Source organism: Narcine bancroftii, chromosome 4 (genome assembly GCF_036971445.1).
Source record: "Narcine bancroftii isolate sNarBan1 chromosome 4, sNarBan1.hap1, whole genome shotgun sequence".
NCBI lineage: Eukaryota > Metazoa > Chordata > Chondrichthyes > Torpediniformes > Narcinidae > Narcine > Narcine bancroftii.
Genome location: NC_091472.1, coordinates 43,515,413 through 43,542,157, shown reverse-complemented (window position 1 = coordinate 43,542,157; position 26,745 = coordinate 43,515,413). Strand labels below are relative to the sequence as shown.

At 39.9% G+C, this 26,745-nt stretch overlaps 1 protein-coding gene across 3 annotated transcripts in view; it reads right to left on the bottom strand.

Annotated features, from left to right (window-relative positions):
• The window catches only part of haao (3-hydroxyanthranilate 3,4-dioxygenase), an 80,159-nt gene that overhangs the window by 2,733 nt on the left and 50,681 nt on the right, over positions 1–26,745 (bottom strand). For 2 of the 3 annotated variants that reach the window (XM_069931131.1, XM_069931132.1), the window contains one exon: positions 19,422–19,818. The exons of the other annotated variant lie outside the window; for it this stretch is intronic. In XM_069931131.1, the coding sequence (XP_069787232.1) occupies positions 19,737–19,818 (82 nt within the window). In that variant the 3' untranslated portion in view covers positions 19,422–19,736. Of the gene's footprint in view, positions 1–19,421; positions 19,819–26,745 lie in introns of those variants that run through there. 3 annotated transcript variants of the gene reach the window in all.

Below are 26,745 nucleotides of genomic sequence, written 5' to 3'. Positions count from 1 at the left end.
TGTGGAAAAGATGTACCTTCGCCTTCGAACTAAATGCAACATTCTAATAAGGGGCTTTATTTATACACTCTGGACTTATATCTGGGAGTTTTCAACAGGCTTTGTTCTGCGACGATTTAATGCTTGCCCCTGGGATTATTCATCATTCCGGGGGAACTTTATGGGACTAATTACTCTTGAATATGCAATGCTCTGGTTCCTCGCTTCAATAATTGCAGAACAGGTAGTGATTAAGAACATTTTGCGGTTACGTCTTGACAGACAGGGAGACCCAGCTTCAAATCAGAATGGATGGAAAGACCTATAATGAATTGAATTTATTTTCTGTTTTTATTCCAGTTTTAACCTTTGCTCTTGAAATTACCAACTCTTGTTACTGTCCAGTTCGATATCAATGGTGCTCAAAGAGAATTTTGTGTGTATAAACCTTTCATCTTTCTCTTCTACCCTTTGGAAGCTATCACAAATGAGTCTAATTCCACCTTAACCTGCTGCCCACATATTTACTTTCTCAGCAGCAGTAACAAACCAGCAGTGGTAATGATTGTAGTTATTAGCCCATCCTTATGTAACACTACATGACAATTCCTCATTTGGATGAGACATATTAACTCAGTAGATGTTACAAATATTTTTTTATGCACACCAGATTTGTCCTCCACTTCTTGAACCCAGAAGCCCTCTGCAATAATTCTCTGTGATCCCTAAACTCGCCCTCAAATATGCATCCCATTTTTTCATAGACAGGATTGCCTTTGCAAAGCATTCACTGCTTTCTGCACAACATGGACAGATTTAAATTATCTCTTTATTTCACCTCTTTTAATTTTGAGCATATTTCTCCAATCCTATAATTTATGGTAAAGTGAAATTTATTATCAATAGTCAATTTACCTTTCCCCCAAAGGAACTTGAACGCAAATATATTCTTGCATCTCAGAAACTCTCCAGATTCCTAAGTAATCAACCAAACTCTTGAATTTAACTTATTTCTACTCTCGGTTGCTCTTAGTACATTGCGTGCATTTCCCACCTTTACAAAGTCCTTTGTGAACTAAGAATGCCCGTTATTGTACCAATAACATTAACCAAAATTAATGGAATGGAAAATGTGACTAAAAGTAAATAAAATAAATAGTTGATTTTTTTTCACTGTTTAACTGCACAACTTACTATGTATTTGAATTACAATAGCTGCTTAAATAAAACCTGTGACACTATATTTGTATCTTGCCTCTTAGGCACCATTCCTTTGGAATACCGTCATGTTTGTGTTTGAGGTGTGGGCCATTCCATATATTGACCAGATGTGCTGAGCTAACAATGGTTCCTGGAGTTGTTTATGCCTTTTAAAACTGTGAGAAACAAAGCCTTAACTTGTATCCAACTAGTGCGCAGACCCCAACCAGTTTAAATATCAACTTCAGGCATTGCTATCTATCCATAGATATTCAAGAATTATATTTGCATCTATAATAGCACCTTGTTGCATTGAATGAAACTATTCATCAAATAATGTTGCTGCGAGACGTACCCAACTCAATGAAAGGTTTATCTATGTCACCTTATCCTTTCTAATGACCTTCAAACAAAGGCCAAAGTATCTGATTAAACTCACCTTTTTGAGTACAGGAACAACCAGTTGATAAATGCTGGTTTCCTGTTCCCAATCTGGGATAATTCCACTTAAACCTGTCACATTTAAGATCTTTATAAGCATAGCATAACGCAACAATTACAGCATGGAAACAGGCCATTAGGCCCTTCTAGTCCACACCGAACCAAACACCCCTTTCTAATCCCACCTCCCTGCACAATGCCCATGACCCTCCATCTTCTTCTCATCCATATACCTGTCCAACCTTTTCTTAAATAATACAATTGACTCCGCCGCCACTATTTCTCCCGGAAGATCATTCCACACAGCTACCACTCTCTGAGTAAAGAAGTTCCCCCTCATGTTACCTCTAAACCTCTGCCCCTTAATTCTTAACTCATGTCCTCTTGTTTTAAACTTTCCTCCTCTTAACGGAAATAGTCTATCCACATCCATTCTGTCTATCCCTTTCATAACTTAAATACTTCTATCAAATCCCCTCTCAACCTTCTACGCTCCAAAGAATAAAGACCCAATCTGTCCAATCTCTCCCCATACTCCAGATGCTTAAACCCAGGCAACATTCTGGTAAAGCGGGAAGTAAGATCTTTTTTAGAGCTGAACTCAAATGCTGGAACAGGGAATAGATGAACAATGCACTCCACTAGTTTACTTTAGTACAGCAGTTATGTATGCAGAAAATGTACTTACCATTCTTCAGATTTTTTTGTCCGAGTGCGTCTTGAAAGATACTTGTGTTTTATGATTGAACTCTTATTTACTGATTATGCATGAACACTCTTGCATGGATTAATAAAACAACAAATAGAAACATCACCGTGGTAACGTGGTAACATTTGCATTAAATGTGATTAAAACCACAGTAGAGTTATTAAAATGTAAATCAAAAAGAATAAGGGAATTAGTCCAGTTATGGACTAATTAACTTAATCTATATAATTTCCACTTTAACCCGAGGTTGTGAAGTTGCAGTATGCAGATGAAACTTGCAATGGGCATATTTGGAAGGCAAGTTCCAAAATAAGCTAATGTTTGCTAAGCAAATGTCCTCCATCAACCTGTCCCTGATGTACAGCATCATCATTTGTCAATAAACATTCATGACACAAGCTGCCTCGTATCCTGGAAGACATCTGTTGGAGAAGGTGATGAAATTCACCATCGCATTCAATGAGCCAAGAGACCCTTTGATGTTTCAGGAAAAGAGTGGTGGAAAATCAAGACCTCAACTAGCACAAAGCTTGTGGTCTGCTGGGCAGCAGAGACTACCCATGACAAGCACCTCACAATAGTGGAATAATTCCATCAATTTCCCCCCCCCCCCCCCCCCCATCCACTGACAGGATAAACTAAACAACGTCAGCATTCTCTCTTGGTTTAAGGTCCCAACTATTGAGCTCAAGTCACATTCAGTCAGCAATGATGGACATTGTTTGCCTGCTATTATTTATACTATTACATTTGGTGTATTTTCATGTACCTGTGTGGCAGCAACAAGTAAAAATTTTGGTGCATCTTTATGTGATAATGTAAACTTGCGCTCATACTCAACACTAGGTTTCCAAAATTGACACTTTCTTCTGAGCTCACCCTCCTCAGAAAACAAATACCAAGCAAAATGGCATCCTTGGCCTTTCTTTGAAGATGTGCCATATTCCTTAAGTTTGTAGAAATTTCTGGCCTGTGACTTCCCAAACTGGAGAAGAAACATTTGGGAGGGCACTGGAAACCTCAAGGCCATGGACTGCTAGGGTGCAGAATTGTAAAGGGCAGAGGGAGAGAGCTATCGGGCAAATATCTACCTCCTGCAAGCTGCAGGTTCTGTACTAGCCCCATCAGTCATCTTACCCACTGGGCAGGAGTGGAAGCACATCATCCTTGATCCCAGGAACTGCCTGAGAGAGAAATAAATTTGATAGGTAGCCGATTCGATATTTTACTCAGTAATTCTGTGTCTACTTCAATCAACCAAATCTATTAGTATTTAAATATGTATAGATACAACATGTTAGAAGGCTTTTCTAGCCTATGAAACCAGTGCTGTCAAATTACACCCATTAACCTTCTAATACTGTATATTTTTGGAGTCTGGGAAGAAACTGGAGCATCCAGGGAAAACCCACAGAGGTCACAGGAAGAACTTACAAACCCCTTTCAGACGGTGCTAGATTTGAACCCAGGTCAATGGCACTGTAATGGCATGTAAGAGTGCATAAGCAGCCTAGGAGATGACCTGACAGGGAAGGCGAACATGGCGAGGGGGCTGTGTGCTGCTGGCGACTTGTGATCGAAGGACTCATGCCGATCTTCAGGCTGCTGGAAACTGGCTCATGGGAACCAGAAATCGGAACTGGGATTTGAGAGAGTGCTGAGGCCAAGAAGGGTTCCTGAAGAGCTTCAGGCACTGAGAGCCTCCTGATTATATTGGAGGTTTGGATCTGGAGCTCGGGTTACCAATGGATTGATCAGGATTCTGTGAGGCTGGAACTGAATCTATGGACACTCAAGTGTCCCTGAAGGGACTCTCTTTTGCTTTTCTTTCTCATTGTTTGTAGTGTTGGGAAATTCTAATGATGAATTATTGTTTGACTTGTGGCAGGCAATTCTGAATTTTGTGTAATTACATTTTTTTTTATTATTATGTGTTCACAAAATGAATCTTGAAAAGAACGTACAGAAATAACAGCTGGAATTGATCTATTGAACCTGCTCTGCCACATCTTTCTGATTATCTGCCATGATTGTCCCCTTTCTTGCACTATCATCTTCTCCTGTGAGAAGGTGGTGGAGAGGTCACAGAGGCCATTGCAGCATGTGGGACATAGAATGTTAAAGGCTCCCATCAATAACGCTATAGAAGCCAGAATTCACCTGATCACGTTGTTTATTGTTGCAGACATGGTTGCGGGTGATGGCGACATCCTGGGGTCCAGAGGCTGAGCACGTTATGTCCCCCTGGCTCGATGGGCACATGAACAGAGTGGTCATTTGGGGGAGAAGGGATCAGCTAAGTGGGCCCATACACATGCTTTACCCGTACATCAGGATGATGTCCGCATGGTCGTGCGTACATGCCCAGAATGTCAACTTGTGAAGTCCCGTGTCATTCCTCCTGGTCCGCATGGCCAAATAAAATGGGGTGCTCGCCCAGCTGCGGTTTGGCAAATTGATTACATAGGCCCTATGCCAGACTCTATGGGTAAACGTTACGTCCTAGTAATGGTTGACATCTTTTCGGGCCTGGTTTTTGCTTTTCCCACCAAGACGGCTGACCAAACTAGCACTATCCAAGGACTAAACCATTTAATTTCTTGTTATGATGTTCCAGAGGAGATTCAGTCTGATAATGGCTCACACTTCTCCGGGAATGCAATCTGTGATTGGGCAAATGACAACGGTTCACCATATTCCTTATTACCTGCAGGCTGCTGGGTTAGTTGAACAAATGAATGGCTTACTGAAGGAACAAATTCGTTTGTTAACACCACTGGGAACCCTGAAGGGGTGGTGTCATGTGCTGCAGCAGGCAGTCGACTATTTAAATCATCACCCTTTAAAAGCAGGTACACCTTTCCACCGACTTCTTCACGCTTCTGAACTACAGCCTACTCCAGAGGAAAAACAATCATTGCCCCCCACTCCTGAACTAGAGAATGCCGGACAAAAGGTATGGGTGGCACCACCAGGTAGTGGCCCTCCTGTAAAAGAAGAAATAGTGACACCTGCCCAGGGTAACACTCGATGGGTAGCTATTGAGGGACAAGATGATTTAGTCTGTTTAAACACTGAATGCTTACGGTATCGTGAGTGACATGTGTCAGGCTTCTTTGTTCTAGGTTCTCCGTTTTATCTTGCTGGTGATCTGGCTTAACACCTGCTTTGGTGCCAACAATTGGATTTGTAATAATGAGGACATTCCGAGGGAGTTGTCCGTGGGAGACACGGTCTGGTGTATTACATCAAGGAAGTCCTCGGTCACCCACCTCAAGTGCAGCTTATATCGATATGTTATTGCCAGTGTCGGTTCTTATATTTTGTTTGTAGATGGACCAACTGAAGAGGTTGCCCCCTACTTCTGTGATGGTCGTTTTTGTACTCACTTTGTATCTTGTAATAACTCTGCTCCACCTGTTGCTAAGTGGCAGAAGGATTCCAGTTCTGTCGAGGATTGGTGGTCTGCCTCACCCATCAAACATTCCTTCAGATTTGTCCGACAATTCCTTTCTTCATGTTTCCTATGCATACACTCACTGATTAAATGTTTCTGATTGCTGGGTTTGTACTATAGGTCCTTTGCATGCTGGTGCAGACATTCCCATGATCCCCATTCCTTTCACCCGGAAGGAAGTTGCTGCCTGGAAATATTTTGACCCCTCCAAAGGCAGAGTTTACATTGATGTTGATCAGCCTGTGCCTGAGGAGGCTTGTTTCTTTAATCTGAGTGATATTTTGGGTATTTTCCAAGGATGGCATATTTCTACCTCCCCTTATAATATCACACTGCCCCCCCCCCTATTTTATTGTTTCCCAATATATGAAGGGCTCTGTCTGTTTTTGTAAATTCCCTGCCAAACCTGCCGATTCACTGGGATTCAGTGATTGTTTGACATATTCTCTTTTTATTTCCAAGCCCCCTGTGAACGGGACTTATTGGGTTTGTGGGTCTCGCGCCTATGCCCGGCTGCCCCTTACCTGGGGTGGTTGCTGCTATTTAGCATATGCCGTCCACTACCTGCACCGTATTTCCTGTTTACAGGACTATCCCTCACTTATGCATAGGTCCCCTGTCCTTCGGCATAGGCGTCACCTTTCAGGTGTCTAGATTTTCCTTGGCGCCTTGATGCCTGGTTATGGCGATATTCGCATTTCCCTAGAGGTTCACAAGTTATATGATCTTATGAATTCTATTGCCAATGAGACATCTTTTGCCCTTTTGTCTATCAATCAGGGCCTTAGTGACCTTAATGATGAACTCTCTGTCATCAGGACAGTGGCTTTACAGAACCGTATGGCCTTGGATTTTCTGTTAGCAAAACAAGGTGGCATGTGTGCCATTGTCGGTCCTGAATGTTGCTCGTATATTCCTAATGTAACCACTAATATTTCTGTTATTATTCAGCATGTTTCGAATTCTGTTCGTGAGCTCCAGCGTCTGGGTATTGTGGCCTACAAGTTTAGTTTGAGCCTTGGTTGGAATCCTTTTTCATGGTTAGCTGGTACATTTGGGGGGTTGGGCCACAATATTCTCCGTTGGTTGCTTCATTATTGCTTATTTTTGTGATTATTGTAGTTTTGATTTCTCTTTTATGCTCTTTTTGTACTCTTATGCTTGTCAAGTCTCGTGTCTGACAGCCCGTGACCAAGGGGTGGAATGCAATGGAAGATTCTAACCTATTTTTTAACCTGTTTTTTCTTAATTTGCAGCTCTTGGTTCTGCAGGGCTGAGAATCTAATTGTTTTTAGAATCAGCAGACATAAGCTAAATTCCACCGAGGGGCCAGAGATGCTGTTATCTGAAGAAAGGTCATCTGTGTACCAAGAACATTTAATCATCCTGCTTGTTTTGATCAGAGACTGTCAGAGGCCTAGCCTTGATGCAAAGTAAACCATTGTATTCAAAGTGATAAACTGAAAATTACCTTATTCGTTAGTAGCCTAGCATACTAGCTTGCTTGCTTATCTTTCTTGCTGTGCTGGGAATAGGTGCTTGGGTAAGCAGTTTTTGGGTAATATAAGCCATGGTTCCGCTGCTGAAGTTTGAGACTCTCCGAGAGGTGGCAACATCTCTCAGCAAGAAGAAGAAGAACTTCTGGAGTCCAGCCAACATCCTGGTCAGGGGAGGTGGAGAAGCTGCTACCGGCGCCTTGACAACCTACTACAAGTATTCAGTCGTTGCCTCGCTTCAGCAGTTGGGACCAGTCCAAGCGTTCATAAGTATAGTTGGGAAGGGCTTGCATATTGTAGTATGAAATCAGCTTTTGAATTTGTAATAAACATTTGTATAAACTGAACTGCTCTCGGTGTGTGTGTCTATTTTCTTTCGGTAGCTCAAACACTGTGACCAATCTAAAACGAACAAAGTGAGAGGTACAAGTTTACCCAAGACAACACTTAACCTTTGAATTCTTTGAGGAATTTGCATGATAGACTAGAGCAGTATGGTGAAATATCGGATTATAAAATTAATTGGGAAAAGAGTGAGATCATGCCTTTTACCAACAATGATTATTCTTTGGATTATTCATATTGTGAAATTGAAATGGTCAGCTTGGATTAAGTATTTAGATGTTAAGATATATAGTAATTATAATCACTTATATAAATTGCTCTTATTGTCTAAAATTAAACATGATTTGAATTGGGGAAAGATTTACTTATTACATTAATAGGATGAGTTAATTGTATTAAAATGAATATTTTTCCTCGAATTCAATACTTTTTCAGTTTATCCTTTGTAAGGTTCTTCAAATTTTTTAAACACTTAAATGCTTTGGTGAGGAAATTTTTATGGGAAGATAAAATGGACAGGGTATCATTACAGAAATTAACTTGGAAGTATGCATTATGAGGTTTGCAACTCACTAATTTTCAAAATTATTATGAATCAGCACAATTGAAATTTGTTAATAGGATGTTTGAAGTGAATAAACATTTAATATAGGCTAATATTGAATTATCTCTGATTGGTGAGAAGAATATGGATCAGTTTATTAATAAATGAAATCCTCAATTATTGAGGAACTATAATTTACCTGTGTTGAAACACTTAATGGATTTATGGCATAAAGAAAAATGAACCTATTGGTAAAATTTTGGGTCAAACTCCTTTGTATCAAAACAAGCTTTTTCCTTTTACATTTAATAATCAACTTTTGAAGTTTTGGGATCAAAAGGGTATTAAATTAGTAGAAGATTGCGATGAAGCTGGATATTTTGTTTCTTTTCAAAGAATGAAAGAGAAATATGATACATCTTCAAACATTCTTTTTTCTTATTATCAAAATAAAACCCTATTGTCGGATAATTTGGGGCATACTTTATAATTATCTAGATGGTCTAAATTTGAAATTTTACTTACTGAAGGTGGCAATAAAGGATTTATATCTGAGATGTATACTTTATTACAGAATAAAATGCCTAAGATAGATGTTCATAAATCTAGATTAAAATGGGAGAAAGCTTTGGCTGCATCTCTTTCTCAGCATGATTGGATGAATTTATGTGAGGACAGAATGACTAAAATTGTTAATGTAAAGTATTGATTGGTTCATTAATAATTTTCTTCATCAATTATATTCAATTCCAGAGAAATTAAGGAAATATAAGTTTATTCCTTCAGATTTATGTTTTAGATGTCATAAGGAAGTCAGCTCCTTCTTACATTGTACCTAGTTATGTGAGACGGTGAAACCTTTTTGGAATAGATTTAAGGAACTTTTAGAAGCTATTTTTAAATTGAAGGCTCCACTTGATCTTTTAGTATTTTTATTGGGTTACATTAAGAGATTGAGTTTAGAGTTAAAATTAAATAAATTTCAAATTGCTTTTTTTTGAGATTGGCTTTAGCTGTGGCTAGAAAATGTTTGGCAATTACTTGGAAAAATGAGACTAATTTGAGTATTCAGAGATGGCATTTGGAAATGAGATCTTGTATTCCATTGGAAAAGATAACATAATTTATGTAATAATTATTCTTTTTTTTCTTAAAACTTGGAGCTCATATTTGAATTGTATGTGGTTGAATTATTAATCTTATTTCCACACATTAATGGTGTTGTTCTGAACCATAGCAACTAATTGATGATTTTTATGTTGTGATTTCCTCTTTCTTTCCTTTTGTTTCTTTCTCTTTTCTTTGGGAGAAGTTCAGAGGGGATGAGGAGGGGTGTGTGGGTTAGGGTAGGGAGTGGGGGGTTATAGGGGGTTATCATTTACATAAAAAATATCATGTATGTATTTTGGTTTTTCCTAAGTTATATTTTTCATTGTTTGATTTATCATGATCAATAAATAAAATTTTCCAAAAAAACACTCCAGACCTTGGTGAAAATTCATAAATGTTAAATTCTGTGCACAGTATAAGAATTGCCTGATACCAGTGAACTTGGAGGAGTGAGAAGTGAGATTAAACTGTGAATGAATAACTTTTCTGAACTTATACACACATTACATACATGTGTGCTTAGAATTAAAAAGAGGTTAAGGTAATTGTAATAAGTTAAAGTTTGATCTTAAAAAAAAATTAAAACTACTTTTGTTTAAGTTACCATTTGTCTTGGTGAATTTCTATTGCTGCTCACTTTGGGGGTCCTCTGGGCCCATAACAAAATAAAGAACTGAAAGAAATGAACATGCAGCCTCACTCACCCTCAAAGCCCACCACAACTCCACTCGTTGTCGAAGCGCTGCCTATCACGCCAGCTCCCTCGTCTGTGGGCTCACTGTGCATGTGCCAACTGACCCCAGTAAACTAACCAATGCACATGCGCCGGCCCTGGTATTCCAATCCATTGCGCATGCGCCAGCTGGCGCTCGTGCATGCGCCCAAGAAGAATTATCGATGCGCACGGCCTACTGATCCTGGGACGCCACATTAACAGGTAAGTGCCCCCCCCTCCCTTGCCTTTTCTATGGTTTCTGCCCCTTAAGTTGCTTGTCGGAGGATAGAGGGCTCAAAAGCAGGACTGCCCAGCCTAAAACCAGATATCTGACAACCCAAATCCACCTTTACAGAACAAACAGCTTTCCACACCAGGCAAATTCTCCTTTTCCTTAGTTCCTTTACCATTTTCCTTATCTTCAACTGTCACAGTGGTGGCAAAGATACATCCTTTTATTCTTGAATGGGGCTGTGATTTGGATATCCTTACATCTTTCCTCACTGTTGGAGTGTCTTTGATATCTCCAAATACTTGCTCTGTTGTAATTTTCACTTAGCTTTCAAGGAAATCCACCATATCCTTAAAGGTAGCTCTCTCACTGTGATTTTCCCAGAAATCACAGGCCACAGTTCTCCATATATCCCTCAGCTGGTAGGGCAACTTCCTTATGATGATTAGCATATCAGCAGACATGTCAAGCTCATGCATGTAGTTGATATCTTCCATGTCAATACATCCCCTTAGAAAGAGGGGATATGCCTGCAGAGATTTTGTGTCATCCAGTTTTACTGAGGACTCTGAAAGGGTCGTGTCATGTGCCTGACCTGGAGGTATGGGAGGCTATGCCATCTGGCAGCGTGGGGCCCAACGACAGATGGTGGGTCAGAGAGGAGGCTGTGGGGGACGGGGTCTCTCTACCATTATGGCGTCGAAGCTGATGGGCCTGTATGGACTTGTGAACTGTGTGGTGGTTCTTCTTTTCAAGTCACCGGACTTCTAAAAATCTTAAGTCTCTGAAATGTGATTGTCTCCACTGTGCTTATTGCCTAGTATCTTTTACTGTATTGTTACCACTGTTATTTTTTACTCATTGTGTAGTATTGTGAAGGTGTGTTTTAGTCTTTTGTTTTGTCTGGAGTAGAAATGGTGTCTTGTGTTATCTGATGTGTAAGGGCGATTATGTGGGTAGCATTGTGTTTTCCGGAGGATGTAACTTTTTTTTTAACTGTGTACTGTGCCCTGGTTTTAAATGACAACAGCTACTAAAATGAAATCAATCCAGCTACAGCGTCTCTCTTCCATGCCCAAGTTTTTGATGGTGACCCACTTCAGTACTAAACATCTCAGAGGCTTGAAAAAGAGGAATCTTTACCGCCACTCTGCACCAGTAAAGTCTGTTGTCTGTGTAGTGGGCAAGGGGAAAGATCCAAAAAACAACAAAATAAAGTCAGTTTGGGGTTGTCAAAGTTCCTCTGTCCCCACATTTCCCATCAGTGGGCGGGCCAGCCACTTATACACAGAACAGTATATACATATCGTCACAACTCCAGAGGATTGTTAACTCAGTCTGTGACACCATGGGCACCAGACTTCACTCCATCGAGGACATCTGCATGAGGCAGTGTCTTAAAAAAAGCAGCCTCTATCCTCAAAGACCCCGCCATCCAGGCCACACCCTCTTCACTCTGCTACCATCGTAGAAAAATTACAGGACCTAAAGACGAGCACTCAGCAGCACAAGGACAGCTTTTTCCCCGCTGCCATCAGGTTCTTGAATAATCAATGAACCAAAGACACTGCCTTACTTTTTGTGCACTAGTACAGTTATAATTTTTTTATATATAGAAATGTCAAATTTGATGACTTGTTCATGTCAATAAATCTTGATTCTGATCTTGGTTAGGGTGTCACAGAGGTTATACCAGAAGGGCCTCACCTTCATGCAAAGCCTGGTAGAATGTAGAAAGGAACAGCCTCTACACCACACCTAAAACACATCTCTGATAATTCAGGTTTACATGGGTGCAATTTCTGTGGGGTGAAGTACAGTTGATGGAGAAAATTATAATTGACCAATCTTTACCTGGCATTGATAATAGCCATCAAACTTCCCTGACTCAGATCTGACCAGAGTTGTTTGTCAATTATTGTGTCTAGGTCTGACTCTCATCTCACCCTGGACTTATCCAAATCTGGCTTTGGGCTATATTTATTCTATAAATAAACATATGCATTTCCTTCATGGAGTAGTTGCTCCTTTTTAGTGAGTCCTGTCGGTCATTTCAGGGCCCAAATTGGCCCTAAGGAAGAATCGCAACTAAAGTTAACAAAAGAAGGTCTTATTGGACAAGTCATATTTCTTCTTCAGCTGTTTAAATGACATGAAAGGTCCTTTTTCATAGCAATCCTCCAAACACTTTTATCCCCTTATGAAACCAGGTTTACAAAATTATATTTTTCAAAGTCATGGGTATAAGTTCATTTTGTCCTAAAGCTGTCTTTGATGACTATTCTTTTTACAGTCCAGAACCTCCACAAGTCTCACGTCATACTTTAACCAAGTGTTTTAAAATGGGGTTGTCTGTTCTGCTGTCCATAATCCTGGAATTCAATTTATACAAAAAATCATTATAGCCCTTCATTTTCAGAGAGTGCAATCCAATCTTTACCCAGGAAGGGGTATCATCCCTCTCAAAAAATGAAGAATCTCATTTTGGCCACTAAATAATACTTTTTCAAATTAGGCAACCAGATGCCTCCTAGTCTGTAATCCCATATTAACTTTTCCATGGATATTCTAGGTACCTTACAGTTCCAGATAAATTGCCCAACATGCTTATTAAGGGTTTTAAAAAAGGCTTGAGGTAGTGGAATGGGCAAGGACTGAAAAAGGTACTGCAATCTTGACAATATATACATCTTTACACAGCTGACTCTGCCAATTAGAGTGATGGGCAAGTTCATCCACCTACTCAAGTCTTCTTCAATTTTACTAAGTAGTGGGAGGTCATTGACTTTGTATGAATTCTGGAGATCATCGTCCACTATTATTCCAAGGTATCGGATCCCACCCAGGGGCCATTTGAATGGACTTGTTGACTGATACTCAGCGTGATCAACATTTGATAGTGGGACAATTTCACCTTTTCCCCAGTTCACCTTTTATCCTGAAACTTCATCATCAGCTTTTATTAGAACCTGTAATTTAGAAAGGGAATCGATTGATCTGTTAAATATAGGATTAGATCATCGGCCACAAGATTAATTTTGTGGCTTGTCTGACCCACCATAAAACCCTTTATCTCTGGGTCTTGTCACATTGCCTCTGCTAAGGGCTCAATAGCCAAAACAAAATGTCCTGGAGTCAAGGGGAAACCCCATCAGTTCGATCTCTCAAAGGAAACGCTCCTGAGATCTGTCCATTTGTGGTGACCCTAGATTTTGTATATAATAAAGAGTTTTAACTCAATTAATGAACAGTTGGCTAAAACTCTAAATACATATGGCCATTCCAGCCTGTCATAGGCTTTCTCAGCATCCAGAGCCACAGCGACACTCAGTTCAGCCTTTGCATAGTGGATAACATTGAAGAGCCTACATAGGTTATTGGCTGACTGACTTTTCAAAGAAAAAGCTGCTCTGATCTGGATTTATTAATTTCAGCAGGTATTGGCCAAGCCTATTAACCAGGGCCTTAGAAATCAATTTGTAATCTGAGTTTAGTAATGAAATGTGTCAAAATCTGGAGCATTTCAATGGGTCTATGTTCTGTTCATGATTCCCAGTAATTATGGTAGTAGAAAATAATTCAGGGAGAATTTGGGTTTTAGATGGTTAGTTAATTACATTCATGATAAGGGATATAAGTAAATCCTTAAATTCTCTGCAAAATTCTGGTGGGAAATTGTCCTGGTAATTTATTTGACTGCAGTGAGCCCAATGCTTTTTCAATTTCTTTTGAAGTAAAGGGAAGGTCCAAATTTACTTAATCTTCTTAGCCAAGTTTTGGTAGTTGAACAGTGGATAAAAAATCATAATTCTTAGTCAGGTCTTCTGGAGACTCTGATTTATGTAGGTTTGTATAAAACTGTTTAAATGTATCATTGATTTCTGTTGGATCATGTGAAACTGAACCCATTTCAGTCTGGATCGAATTTATTGTTCTTGAATTCTCCTCTCCCCTCAATTGCCAGGATAAAACTTTACGTGCTTTTTTTTTCATATCTTTGTATAGTTCTTAGGATGTTTTTTTTTGAATTTTGTAAGTATGCAGTGTGATGTACTTAAATTTTTGGTTTATAAGCTTTTAATGTTTCTTTGGAGCTGGACTGTTGAAACACCTTTTCCAATTGCCGAATTTCTGTTTCCAGTTCTTCTATGTCTGCCATGTATTTCTTCTTAATACCTTTTGTAAATGAGATTATCTGTCCCTAAAGATAGGCTTTTGGTGTGTCCCATTGGGAGCAGAGGGACAGGGTATGTCACAGAACAACTTTATCTGGTCTCTAATGAATTTTGAAAATTCTGACTTTTGGAGAAGGGTAGAATTCAGATGTCATTTGGATAAGTTAGTTGATTTTTCTGGCATCAGAATAGAGAGAGTCAGAGGTGAGTGATCAAACCAAGGTTGTAGATAGACATTCAGATTCTCATGTTCTGTGGTTTAACTGTGTTGATAACAAAAATAGGTTAATCCTAGTATGGGAGTCATTAGATGCAGAATAAAAGGAGTAGTCCCTGGTTCGAGGGTATGTTTGCCTCCACATATCTGTCAGATTTAGATCTTTCATAAAATCCAAAGTGGTTTTGCCTGCTTTTATTTTGGATACTGTTTGCGTTGATTTGTCCAGGATAGGGTCCAAATAAAAACTGAAGTCATCCCCAGTAAGTATATTTTGTTGTTCCCCTGATACCTCAAGGAAAATATCTTGAAAAAAGGATTTATCATCATAGTTAGGTGAGTATAGGTTTAAAAATATCCAGGACTCTGAGTAAAGCTGACAATTAAGTACTAAATATTGGCCTGATTGGTCAATGATAGTTTCTCCAATTGATACTGACGTGTTTTTGTTGATCAACATAGTTACCCCCCCACCACCCTCACCCCGACTATTACATGACCTATCCACTCTCTCCTTAATGTCTTTTTTTTGTGTAGTAAGGTGGGTTTCTTGTATAAAGGCAATATCAATTTTCATTTTTTTTTCAAGTGTGCCAAGACTTGTTTTCATTTAACCAATCCATTCAGCCCATTCACATTAAAGCTAACATATTTCACTACCTTATTCAATTAATAATAATCACATTATTAATATGTTCACCAGATTGTTAGGACCTCCAGTAAAATCTCCATACAAGTAAAAAGGTGTCTCCTGGTTGACAAATTTAAAAATAAGACTAAGAATAAAAATAAATATAAAAAAGCCCTCCCTCCCCCCTCCCAATGAACATACCTCCCTCATAAAACTGGGATGTGTATTCTGCACTTACTAAGTGCAGCATATCTAACTCTTAAACATTTTGCTTCACCCAGGGCTCCTATATATAAACAATTATATAAGATTATTCGTGAAGTTTTTTTTTAAATGCCCAACTCAGAAAGTTACTGTGAAATGAGTCGCCATTAAAAACTAGTCAGTTTAAATTGGATCTCACATTTATTATAGGTGGAAAAAGTGACTACAGCTTAAGACACATATCCATGGCACACTTTAAAGCACATATCCTTGGCAGTTCACGCAGGCCATGAATGCCTATCAAATTTTCCTCCACCTGCTCTTGCTCGCTATTTCAATTTTCCTCCTGGCCAATTACACAAGAGTGGCCTTGAAGAATCTGTCCTTCTAACAGGGAGTACAGCCCTTAGTGTTGCTAGGTGAAACAAAGCAAATGGGATATTTTTAGACCGGAGCTCCTTCTTTACCTAGTCGAACTCCCTCCTTCGCTTCATTAGACCTAGACTCAGGTCAGGAAAAAAATAACTGGCTGCATGGTAGTGCATAGGGTTTTATCCGTGTGCTGATATCTCAACAGATGTATCAGGATGTGTCTTGGTCTCTGGCCTGCTGACGTGCCAGGCACAGAGACCCGATGGGCTCTTTCAATCATTATTGGTTCAATAAAATGTTCTCATCCCATAAAATCTGGGATCCAGCCTTTAGAAAAATTCCTATGGGATCCTTTCCCTCAGACCCTTCCTTCAGACTAATGATATGGACATTATTTTACCTGCTGTAATTTTCTAGCTGGTCCATTTTTCCCAGCAGAAAGTCATTTCCTTTCTTAGCATCTCAAGGGAGGAGTCCGTCTCTGTTATTTGGCCCTCTACCGTCCTGACATGCTCTTCTGTGGGAGTTACTTAGGTGATCAACTGGATGAATGCGACTTTAAGCTCTGGGATGAATCAGTTAATCCCCTCTGTTTTGGCATCTAATTTATTTATTTATTTTTTAAAAAACTTTATTTATTCGTTCAAAAAACAAATAATATGACATATACAACAATTAACCATAAACATGAATGTTATTTTTTATATTAAACCCCCCCCCCTTCAGCCAACTCTCCTAAGGAGAGCCAATAAAGAAATAAAAAAAATGAAAGAAAAATTAAATATACATATTAAGATCTAATCAATGTAAATTGAAATGTAAATATTCTGAATATAACAACCACTTATTAATAAAAAAATTATAATTATCACACGAAACATACGTAATTTTTTCCATTATTAAACAATATTTCATCTCATTATGCCATCTATTAATATCAATCATATTTGTATCTTTCCACATACTAGCAATACATTTTTTTCGCTACCGATAAAGCTAAATATAAAAAAGCAAGCTGAAACTTATCTAATCCCAAGCCTTTCAGAGGTTGCAAACTACCCAATAAAAATACTGTCGGATCTAAAAGTATTTTAATCTTATACAGGTATTCTAAAAACGATTGAATTTTCTTCCAAAAAGATTGTATATGTATACATGACCAAACAGCATGAAAAAAGTTCCAACTGTATTACCACATCTAAAACACAAATCTGATTCATGAAAACCATACTTTTTAAATTTTTCAGGGGTTAAGTATAATTGTTGTAAAAAATTATAGTTAATCATTGCATAACGTGCATTTATCAATCTAGTTACACTATCAGCATCTAATTTATTATGGAGGGCTTCGTTACCTCTTTGAATCTCTTGAAGGAGGATATGTAAATCCCGCTCCTTCAGTAGTTGTTCCTGAGTTGGCCCATGTATATCCCTTTCCTTCAGTGGTTGGCCCTGTGCTAGGGATGGATCTCTCTCCAGACCTCGAGGTTTTTGCTGTGGTCATCTTATTGCATTGCTGATGTCCTTTTGCTGAGATGGATTCCACTCTCAAGGCTGTATTCTGGTCAGTAATTGTACTTCTTTGTTTAATTTCTCTCTTTTTTTTGCTCATGCTTTAGGTATGTAACTAGTTTAAAGGCAATTTTAAGTGTTTTTAATGGTTTTAAACGGCCACCATCTTGTCATTTTTCCAACATGCTGTTGCTGGGATGAAATTCACTATTAAGGTTGAATTCTGGTCGGTACCTGTATTTCTTTGCTTGCTTCTTTGTTTCTTGCTTTTAGTTTAGCTGCTCAGCTTGTTTAAAGGCAATTTTGAGCATTTTTAACAGTGTTTAACTGAATTCTTCTGAGGGGCCCTGGGACTCGCGTCCTTCTATCTCCACTGCATCATGTGACCCCCTGTACATTTTTGGAGGATGGAGGAAAGCTGAGCACCTGGGGAAACCCATGCAGGTCAGGAGGAAAACATACAAATGCATTACAGGCAGAAATGGATTGCAACAGGCAGCCAAGGACTATTTGGGGCTATTCTTGGTCCTTCTAAGTGAAGCAACGTTTCTCTTGTGAATCTGAAGGGGTCATCTACTGCATTCAATGCTCCTGTTGTGGCTTCCTCTACATCAGAGAGACTAGAAACATGGCTTCATTGAGCACCCCAGCTCTGTCCGCTACAATAACATAGATCTCAGTGGTCATTCATTTCAATTCCCCACCCAATTCACTTGTGGACAAGTATGTTCATGGTCTCATGCAAGGACAGACTGAGACCACCCGCAAACTAGAGGAACAGCATCTCATATTATGCCTGGGTACCCTCCCACCAAATGGCATTAGCATCGATTTCACTGGTTTCTTTTAAAACCCTTACCCCCCCCCCCCCCCCCCAACATCTGTTCCAATCTCTCCTTTCCGCTCTTTCACACTGCCAGGTGACCTGCTAAATACCCACTAAATTGCCTGGTTCAACCCACATTATTTGGCAGCATGAAAGGGGCTTAGCTTGCGATTTTACTTGCTATTAGAGAAATACAACTAGCCCCCCACCACCTTGCCTGCTCTTTCTCCTTGTCATATTATATTCCCCACACCTTTCTCCCAACCACTGATTGAATTTTCCAGTGATCTTTCAATGTTCAAACCCTTTGGCTGTTGCAGTATGGGGTGTTGATTCTCTAGATTTCATTGGGCCTTGTGCTAGCAGTGAAGAAGACCAAGGATAGACAGGTCGGTGTGGGAATGGGAAGAGAGCAGAAATAGCATCATCTAATTCAGCACTTGGCCATAACAATGTAGAGGAGGCCATATTAAGAGCATTGAATCCAGCAGGTGAGGATGGAGGAAGTGCTGCTATATTGTCTACTCACGAGGCTGGGGTTAGTGTGAGGAGAGTGGAATGCTGCATGTTTCGAAGTGTGCAAGGTTAGAGTTGGTGAGGGGATAGGAGGTGAGCTAGCTGATGTTGCATCAGCAATTAGAAATGAAAAGATCAAGCGAGGGTAACGACCTGAAGGAGATATCCAAGAGGAAGAGTAGTGGAGATGAGAGGAATCGTCAGTATGGGGCAAAAACTTCTTGCCAAAGAAGCAGGCGTGGTGCTGCAATAAGAGATCAACAGCATGACGGACTGGAACCCATTAAGGTTCTACCCGCTGTATCTTCCACCCATGTCACCAACAGAATTCCCTTCTCCTTCACCTCTCCCCCAACAGCTTCCATTACCATTGTCACCATGTCTACTTAAGATTCCAGCACCAGTCGCCTTTGTCTCTTCTGATCACCACCACCTCCACACTTTGTTGTCATCTGTCACCTGACATTTTACTTGCCTCTCCCCCTCTTTGGCACCTGCCAATCAACTGCCTCCATCTCATCATTCTTCACCCCTCCCTGGTTTACCAATCCCTTATTGGCTTGGGTAACATCTCTCACCCTGTCCTCGATATACTACTTATCTTCCCTCTGCACTCTCAGTCTTGATGAAGGGTTCAGATCCAAAAAGTTGACAGTTCTTTTTTCTCCCAGTGATACTGCTTTAAATGCTGAGTTCCTCCAGCAGACTGCTTATATTTGGTCAGATTCCAGCATGCAAGCTTTCAGATTTCTTTTAGTTTTTATTTAACAATTGCGATTTTCATTTGCATAGATGGCATATGATACAATTAACAATGACAAATTAAATAGTACAAATTATTACAACAAAGAATGATTTAAATAATCAGAATTGATACATTCCTTTGCTACTTGATTAAGAACTCAATCAAGTGTTTTTTTTTCAAGTCTCTTTCAGGATTTTGAACTGTTGTATATTAATGAATTTATCTAAACAAAATTTGTGTTTGCAACACTGAGAATTAATTTCAAATTATTTAAGTAAAACCAATGAAGATCATTCTGCCCTTTAAGGTCTTATTTATCATAGGATGTTTTCCTTGAGGGATCCTGAATGACACAAAGAGCAATAGTTCCTTGAGCCCTTTTCCAAGTGTACCTAGAATATAAATGAAAGGGTAGCAGGCTTGAACTTAATATACACACTTCAAACACTATTTATGTGTTATTTCTGGTAAGAGCATGAATCAAACCTGGTATCCTCCTCAATCATGTGAGCTAAATGCATTCACCTAAAGTCATGCCCATTGTTGGGGTGTCACAGTTAACTTCAAGCTGACATGGGAAACAGGTGAAAAAACAGGCAAGTTTTCAGTACCTAATTAGAGTGCATTGACATCCAACTAGAAAGTTGTTTTTGTTTTAATTCTCTCCTTAGTGCAGATGTTGCCAGCAATGGTAGAATTTGTTACCTGCCCATAATTTTTAATTCCAAAAATGTACTTCATAACATTTGCAAATATGCGATACAGTCATAAAAGACTCTCACGCTATCAATGTAGTATTAATTCTTTTTCCATTGTTACTTTGGGTTAAACTATTAAAGCACTCAAAGTCTAGCAGCAACTGTGGGAAAAAAAAAACATGCTCGGGGGTAAAAAGCCCTCATGTGAGAATCCTGAAATATTAACTTTGTTCCTCTTTCCCAGATATTTTCTGTCCAGTTGAGTGTTCCTAACATTTTCTCATTTTTATTTCAGGTTTTGAGCATGGTTTTTTTTCATTTCCAGGAGGCATTTTTACAATTATCTGAGAAGTCTTCACATTCGACCCTATGAGGGCTTTAAACTGTGACCTTTCCCAGAGACCCTTTGGATAGTTACAAGCTTAAGTATTTTCGCCCAAAAAAGTAGTCCTAGGGTTTGAAGAGGCCTAATCAGTTATGGGCAGTTCCCTGCGCAGGAAACCACAAAGGGCAACTTCCAGAGCTGACAGCTGCCTCCAAGTGACTTTGAACTTGCACGCAATCTACTGGAGGAACTCAAGCAGTCGAGCCATGTTAGTGGGAGGAACACTGCAGACTAGAATGTGATCTGAAACTTCTTTTTCTCTTAGACACTGCCCAATCCAGAGTTCCTCCAGTAGCTAGTGTGTTGCTCCAGATTCCAGCATCTGCAGTCTCTTATGCCCTTGAACCATCTGGCTTATGTGTTTATTTCAGAGGGCAAATAAGAGCTAACCACATTGCTGTGTATTTTTTTTTAGTTGCTTGTGCATCAGGTGGGTTCAAAAGGAAATAAGTGAAGGTCGAGAAGCATCCATAAAAGTAAAAGGCAATCAATGTTTCGGGCCTGACCCCTTCATCGGGAATCTGGAAAAATCAGGTAGACACCTAATGGGGGAGGCGTACAGGTTAAGAGGTTGTTAAATAAGATTTGTGTTTTTAGATTTCCGTGGTCACCATTACTGAAGGACAAACCAGGATAAGACATATACAATAAATAGTAGGGCACCGAGGAGGGCAGAGGAACAAAGGGATCTGGGAATACAGATACATAATTCCCTGAAAATGGCGTCACAGGGAGAGAGGGTTGTAAAGAAAGCTTTTGGCATCTTGGCCTTCATAAATCAAAGTATTGAGTACAGGCGAGGTTGAACAAGACAGTGGTGAGGCCAAATTTGGAGTATTGTGTGCAGTTCTGGTCACCACGCGACAGGAAAGATGTCAGTAAGATCAAAAGAGTGCAGAGATTTACTAGGATGTTTCCGAGTCTTCAGGAGTTGAGTTTCAGGAAAATATTAAATACGTTAAGACTTTATTCCTTGGAGCATAGAAGAATGAGGGGTGATTTGATAGAGGTTTACAAGTTTACGAGGGGTATGGACAGAGTAAATGCAAGTAGGCTCTTTCCACTTAGATTAGGAGAAATAAATATGAGAGAACATGGCTTTAGGGTGAAAGGGGAAAGGTTTAGGGGGAACATTAGGGGGAGTGTGAAACAAACTGCTATGTGACATGGTAAATGCAGGCTCAGTCTTAGGTTTTAATAATAAATTGGATGGGAGAGGTCTGGAGGGTTATGGAATGGGTGAAGGTTAATGGGACTAGTGGAATGATGTTTTGGCACGGGCCAAAATAGCCTGTTTTCTGTGCTGTAGTGTTCAATGTTAACCTCTTTTTAAAAAAAAATTGATTATTCAATTACCACATAGGAGCTGTGAAGTTGTAAACAAGTCTGGCCCACTGCTCCCATGCTCCACCATCAGAGGGGAATATGGTTGAACTCAAGTCATGCTGCTGTTAAATATTAGGTGGTCTCTGCTCACATCTGAGCAACATCCCATGCTGACACAACTTCATTCGCAAGAACAGATGGAACTACTGATGGCGGGTAAGTGGTCTGCTTTGATATGTACACAAACAGCACCGTTTCACACCTGCTGCATACAAGCACTAATATTACAGAATAATCTCATGAGTTCTCTCACAACCTGGAGTCTTATGTTTCAACCTTGGAATGATAGAAACCCAATTTGTTCCTGTTTTTAAAGACAGATCATTTGCACTTCATTTAATATAGATATTACTTTGGTTTCCCACAGTGTTTACACACGAACATTGAGCCATTATTTAATCCACTAAAAATAAGGAGATAGTAAATCAAAAATCCAACTGTGAACCTCCATTTACTCCAGGTAATTCTGTGGTACTAACATTGAAACACTAATTACCTTCAGAATCTAGTCACTTTCACCAATCATTTGGTTTAAACAAAGAAATGTAGAATTAAAAAGTTCCTTTGGATGAAGTAATAGTATTCAATCTAACAGTGGTGGCGTTTTAAGGATAACTGTTTATATAAATAAATGAAGGCAGAACAGGGAACCTCAGAGCCTGGAAACTCACTTCATACATCAAGTTGGAATTTCAGCTGCTAGAGGTACAGGAAGCATCAATCTACTGCAGGTGCTTAGAACCATAGAACATTATAGCACAGAAACAGACCCCTTTGGCCCTCCTAGTTTGAGCTGAACCATTTTTTTTTGCTGAGTCCCACTGACCTCCACCCAGTCCACAGCCCTCCATACCTCTCGGATCCATGTACCTGTCCAAATTCTTCTTAAATGTTAACACTGAGTCTGCACTTACCATTTCAGCTGCAGGCTCGTTCCACACACCCACCACTCTCTGTGTGAAGAAGTTTCCCCCTCATGTTCCCCTTAAACTTTTCTCCCTTTCACTCTTAACCCATATCCTCTGGTTTGCATCTCATCTACCCTCAGTGAAAAAAGCTTACCTACATTTACTGTCTATCCCCCTCATAATTTTAAATACCTCTATCAAATCTTCCCTCATTCTTCTACACTGCAGGGAATAAAGTTCTAACCTGTTTAACAATTCCCTGCAACTCAAAGAGTGCAGAGATTTACTAGAATGTTGCCCGGACTTCAGGACTATCTTATTAGTATCTTTACTGTAGCTAGATGACCAAAATTGCACACAATACTCCAAATTTGGCCTCACCAATGTCTTATACAACTTTACCATAACATCCCAGCTCCTATACTCAATACTTCAGATTTATGAAGGCCAAAACCTCTTTACAACCCCATCTACCTGTGATACCTCACTCAAGGAATGATGTATCAGTCTTCCCAGATCCCTATGTTTTATCACTCACCTCTGTGCTCTACCATTTAACCGTGTATGTCTTTTCTTGGTTTGTCCTTCCAAAATACCTCACACTTGTCTGCATTAAATTCCATCTGCCATTTTTCAGCCCATTTTTTTTTCCAGCTGGTCCAGATCTCTCAGCAAGCTTTGAAAACCTTCTTTGTTGTCCACAATGCCTCCAATCTTCATTTCACCTGCAACTTTCTGATCCAATTTACCACATTGTCATCCAGATCACTGATATAGATGATCCCTGAGGCACACCACTAGTCTCAGGTCTCCAGTCTGAGAAGCAATCATCCATCACGACTCTCTGACTTCTCCTATCCAGCCATCGTCAAATCCAGTTTACTACTTTACAATGCATACCGAGCATCTGAAATTTCTTGACTAATCTCCCATGTGAGACCATGCCAAAGACCTTACTAAAGTCCATGTAGACAACATCCACAGCTTTATGTTCATCAAATTTCCTTGGAAAAACTGTAAGCTTGGTTAAACGGACTTACCTTGCACAAAACCATGTTGACTATCCCTAATCAGTCCTTGGTTATCCAAATACAGGTATATATATCCAAGTGGCAGTTTACAGGGGCTGTTTCAGGCATTGCCCACTGACTCTGCAACAGCAATCAAGTACCATTTCCCTCTCATCCCCATGAACTCTCCCCAAGTTCTATCTCTCACCCACACACTAGGCTTAATTAATGGGTCAATGAACCCATCAACCCCACATGATTTTGGGAGCTAGACAAGAAAGTCTGCACTCGACCCCAGAATCTGTAATGCAAACTCAGCAGGTCAGGCAGCATTATAGGAAATAAAGGGTAGCCAATATTTCTGGCCTGGGCTTTTTATCCAGGAAGGATGTAGGGAGAAACTGCTAACTACACAGACTGCATCAGAGAAGAGACTGAACCTGGGTTGTTGGAGCAATGAGATGGTTGGTCTACTTATCGCTTATTCTCCATTATTGAGATGGGGTATATTATGCAGATCCAGTTTTCAGGAGCTGGTCATCCTGCAGCTGAACAGTGCAAACCAAGGGACCGGGTGACTGCCAGCAAAAGCAATGATTACACACAAGGTTCAGGAGGCCACCCCCCTCTCTCACCCACCTCAAGGCACATTTCTCTGCATCTTGAGTTCTGTCAGGAGAAAGGGGGTTTCTCCTGGACGGTATGAGTACAGAAACAAGATTGGATAAGGCAGGAGAATGATCAAGAGAGCAACAGGAAACGTAGTAAAGGGCACAGACCTGTGTTAAGAGTAAGGAGCACAGATCTGTGTTTTTTGGAGGGCAACAGTGGTTCCAGGATCTTTGTGGCTTCCCTGATGGGAACTGCAGAAAATTCAGTTGGGGGGGGGGGGGTACAAGTGAACAATAAAAATGTCTTGGTCAACACTCTTTTGCAATGACAAAGGCTTACCAGGATATGTTCAGCAGGCAGAATTTGAAGAGCAAGTAAAGATCAAGAATTAACACCTGATTCTTCCAAATGCCATGTGCCAATTAGTATTGAAAGAGGAGGATAAATGTGTGGCCAAAGAGACTGTGCAGGAGAGAGGAGTTTAGATTCCTGGAGCAATACTGGAAGGCTCATTACTGTCATGTTGAGAGACAAACTAGTTTGGGAAGATTTTGGAAACAGTTGATGTCGATATTGAACCACAACAAGCAGAAGAGTCTTTTTAGATGGGTGAAAATTGGATACCTTGATGAAGGGCTCATGCCCGAAATACTGGCTATGCACCTTTATCTTTGCTATATAAAGTACAGTCTGACCTGCTGAGTTTCTCCAGGAGTGCATTTTTTATTTTAGGTGAAAATTGGTGTTGTTAGTGAGAAGGGTGATATTGATCATCTGGTATACTTCTAGACAGAATGGTGGCATGTGAAATTTAATCTCGATAAGCAGGTAGCACTCTATTTTTGGAGGAAATAATACAGTACCACAGTAGTTAGGGAATATTTGAGGAACAAAGGGACATCAGTGTTCAAGTACAAAGATCCCTAATTATGGAAATACAGGTGGGGATCACATGGGAAAAGAAATTCTGGGATGTTCACTTTCATGAGCTGGATCTTAGTGCAGGAGAACAAGAAGATCTTAGCACAATTTTATAAAACATGAGTTAGGTTACAAGTGGAGCACTGGGTTTAGTCCGGTTTGCCACAATATAGGAAGGAATTATAGAACTGGAGAGGGTGCAGAAGAGATTAACTGGATGTTCCCTGGAGTTGAATGTTTCAAACATGAGGAGGGACTGGAAACAGTAGATATGCCTTCCCCAGAGAACAGGAGGCTGAGGGCTGTCTGATAAGATATTCAAAATTCTCAAAGGTAAACAGCACGAAACTTGAGGGGATCGAAGGAAAGATGATTGCACACAAATATTTGGGCGGTCTGGAATGCGATGCCTGAAGGTATGGTGAAAGCAGGCACCTTCACAATGCACAAGGAATATCTGGATGAGCATTTGACTCACCTAGACATAGTAAGCTATCACCAAGTGCTGGTACAGTCAGGACTTAGTCAGTATGGTTAGTGTGGGCTGAAGGACCAGTTTCTGTGCTATGCCCTCTAAGTACAGGAAGGTCCAAGGCACGTTTATACATATAAATGCATTTCTATGAAAATGGTTAATTGTGTCTGTAGCTAACCAAATAGGATTATGATAAGACAATAAAGGAGACAACTGTACAATAAAAAATGAAGACTAGGTAACATGAAAATCATGGTCACAAGTGTTCAGGACAGAAAGGGAAGAAAAGAGAGGCAATGCAGTTAAGGACAGTGCATGGAATGTGGTGTAGATGTAGTCCATACATTCTCACCCAAAATGTGCACGATTTACAAACTTGAAGACAACATCAAAATTAGTGGAGTTGTAGATAGTGAAGAAGATTCTCCAAAAATAAAATGGGAGTTGGGTCAGCTGGACATTTGGGTGGAATGATGGCAGATAGAATTTAATTCAGTCTAGTGAGGTAATGCAGGTTGGAAGGTCAAATCAGAGAAGGAAACAAAGTAAATTGTGGGGACTTTAGGTGATCCGATGCATAGAGAGACCTTGGGGTGTATAACCATTGCTTCCTGAAAGTGGTGACATAGTGAAGAAGGCTTGCCATCACAGGATGAGGCACTGATTATACAATCTGTAACATCACATTGTAGTTGTATAAAACATTGGTTTGAATGCACCTGCAGAATTGTGTATAGTCTGGTTGCCCCACTATGGGAATGCAGTAGCAATATATTACAAAGGAGACTCAAATTAAGCATTATGGAATATACTACTTGAGTTAGTAGTGGAGGCAGATTCAATTGCAACATTTAAGAGGAACTAGGTCGCTAGTGTGGATAAAACAATTGGCTCGTAGGAAAAAAGCAGAATGGCAGTGGAAGG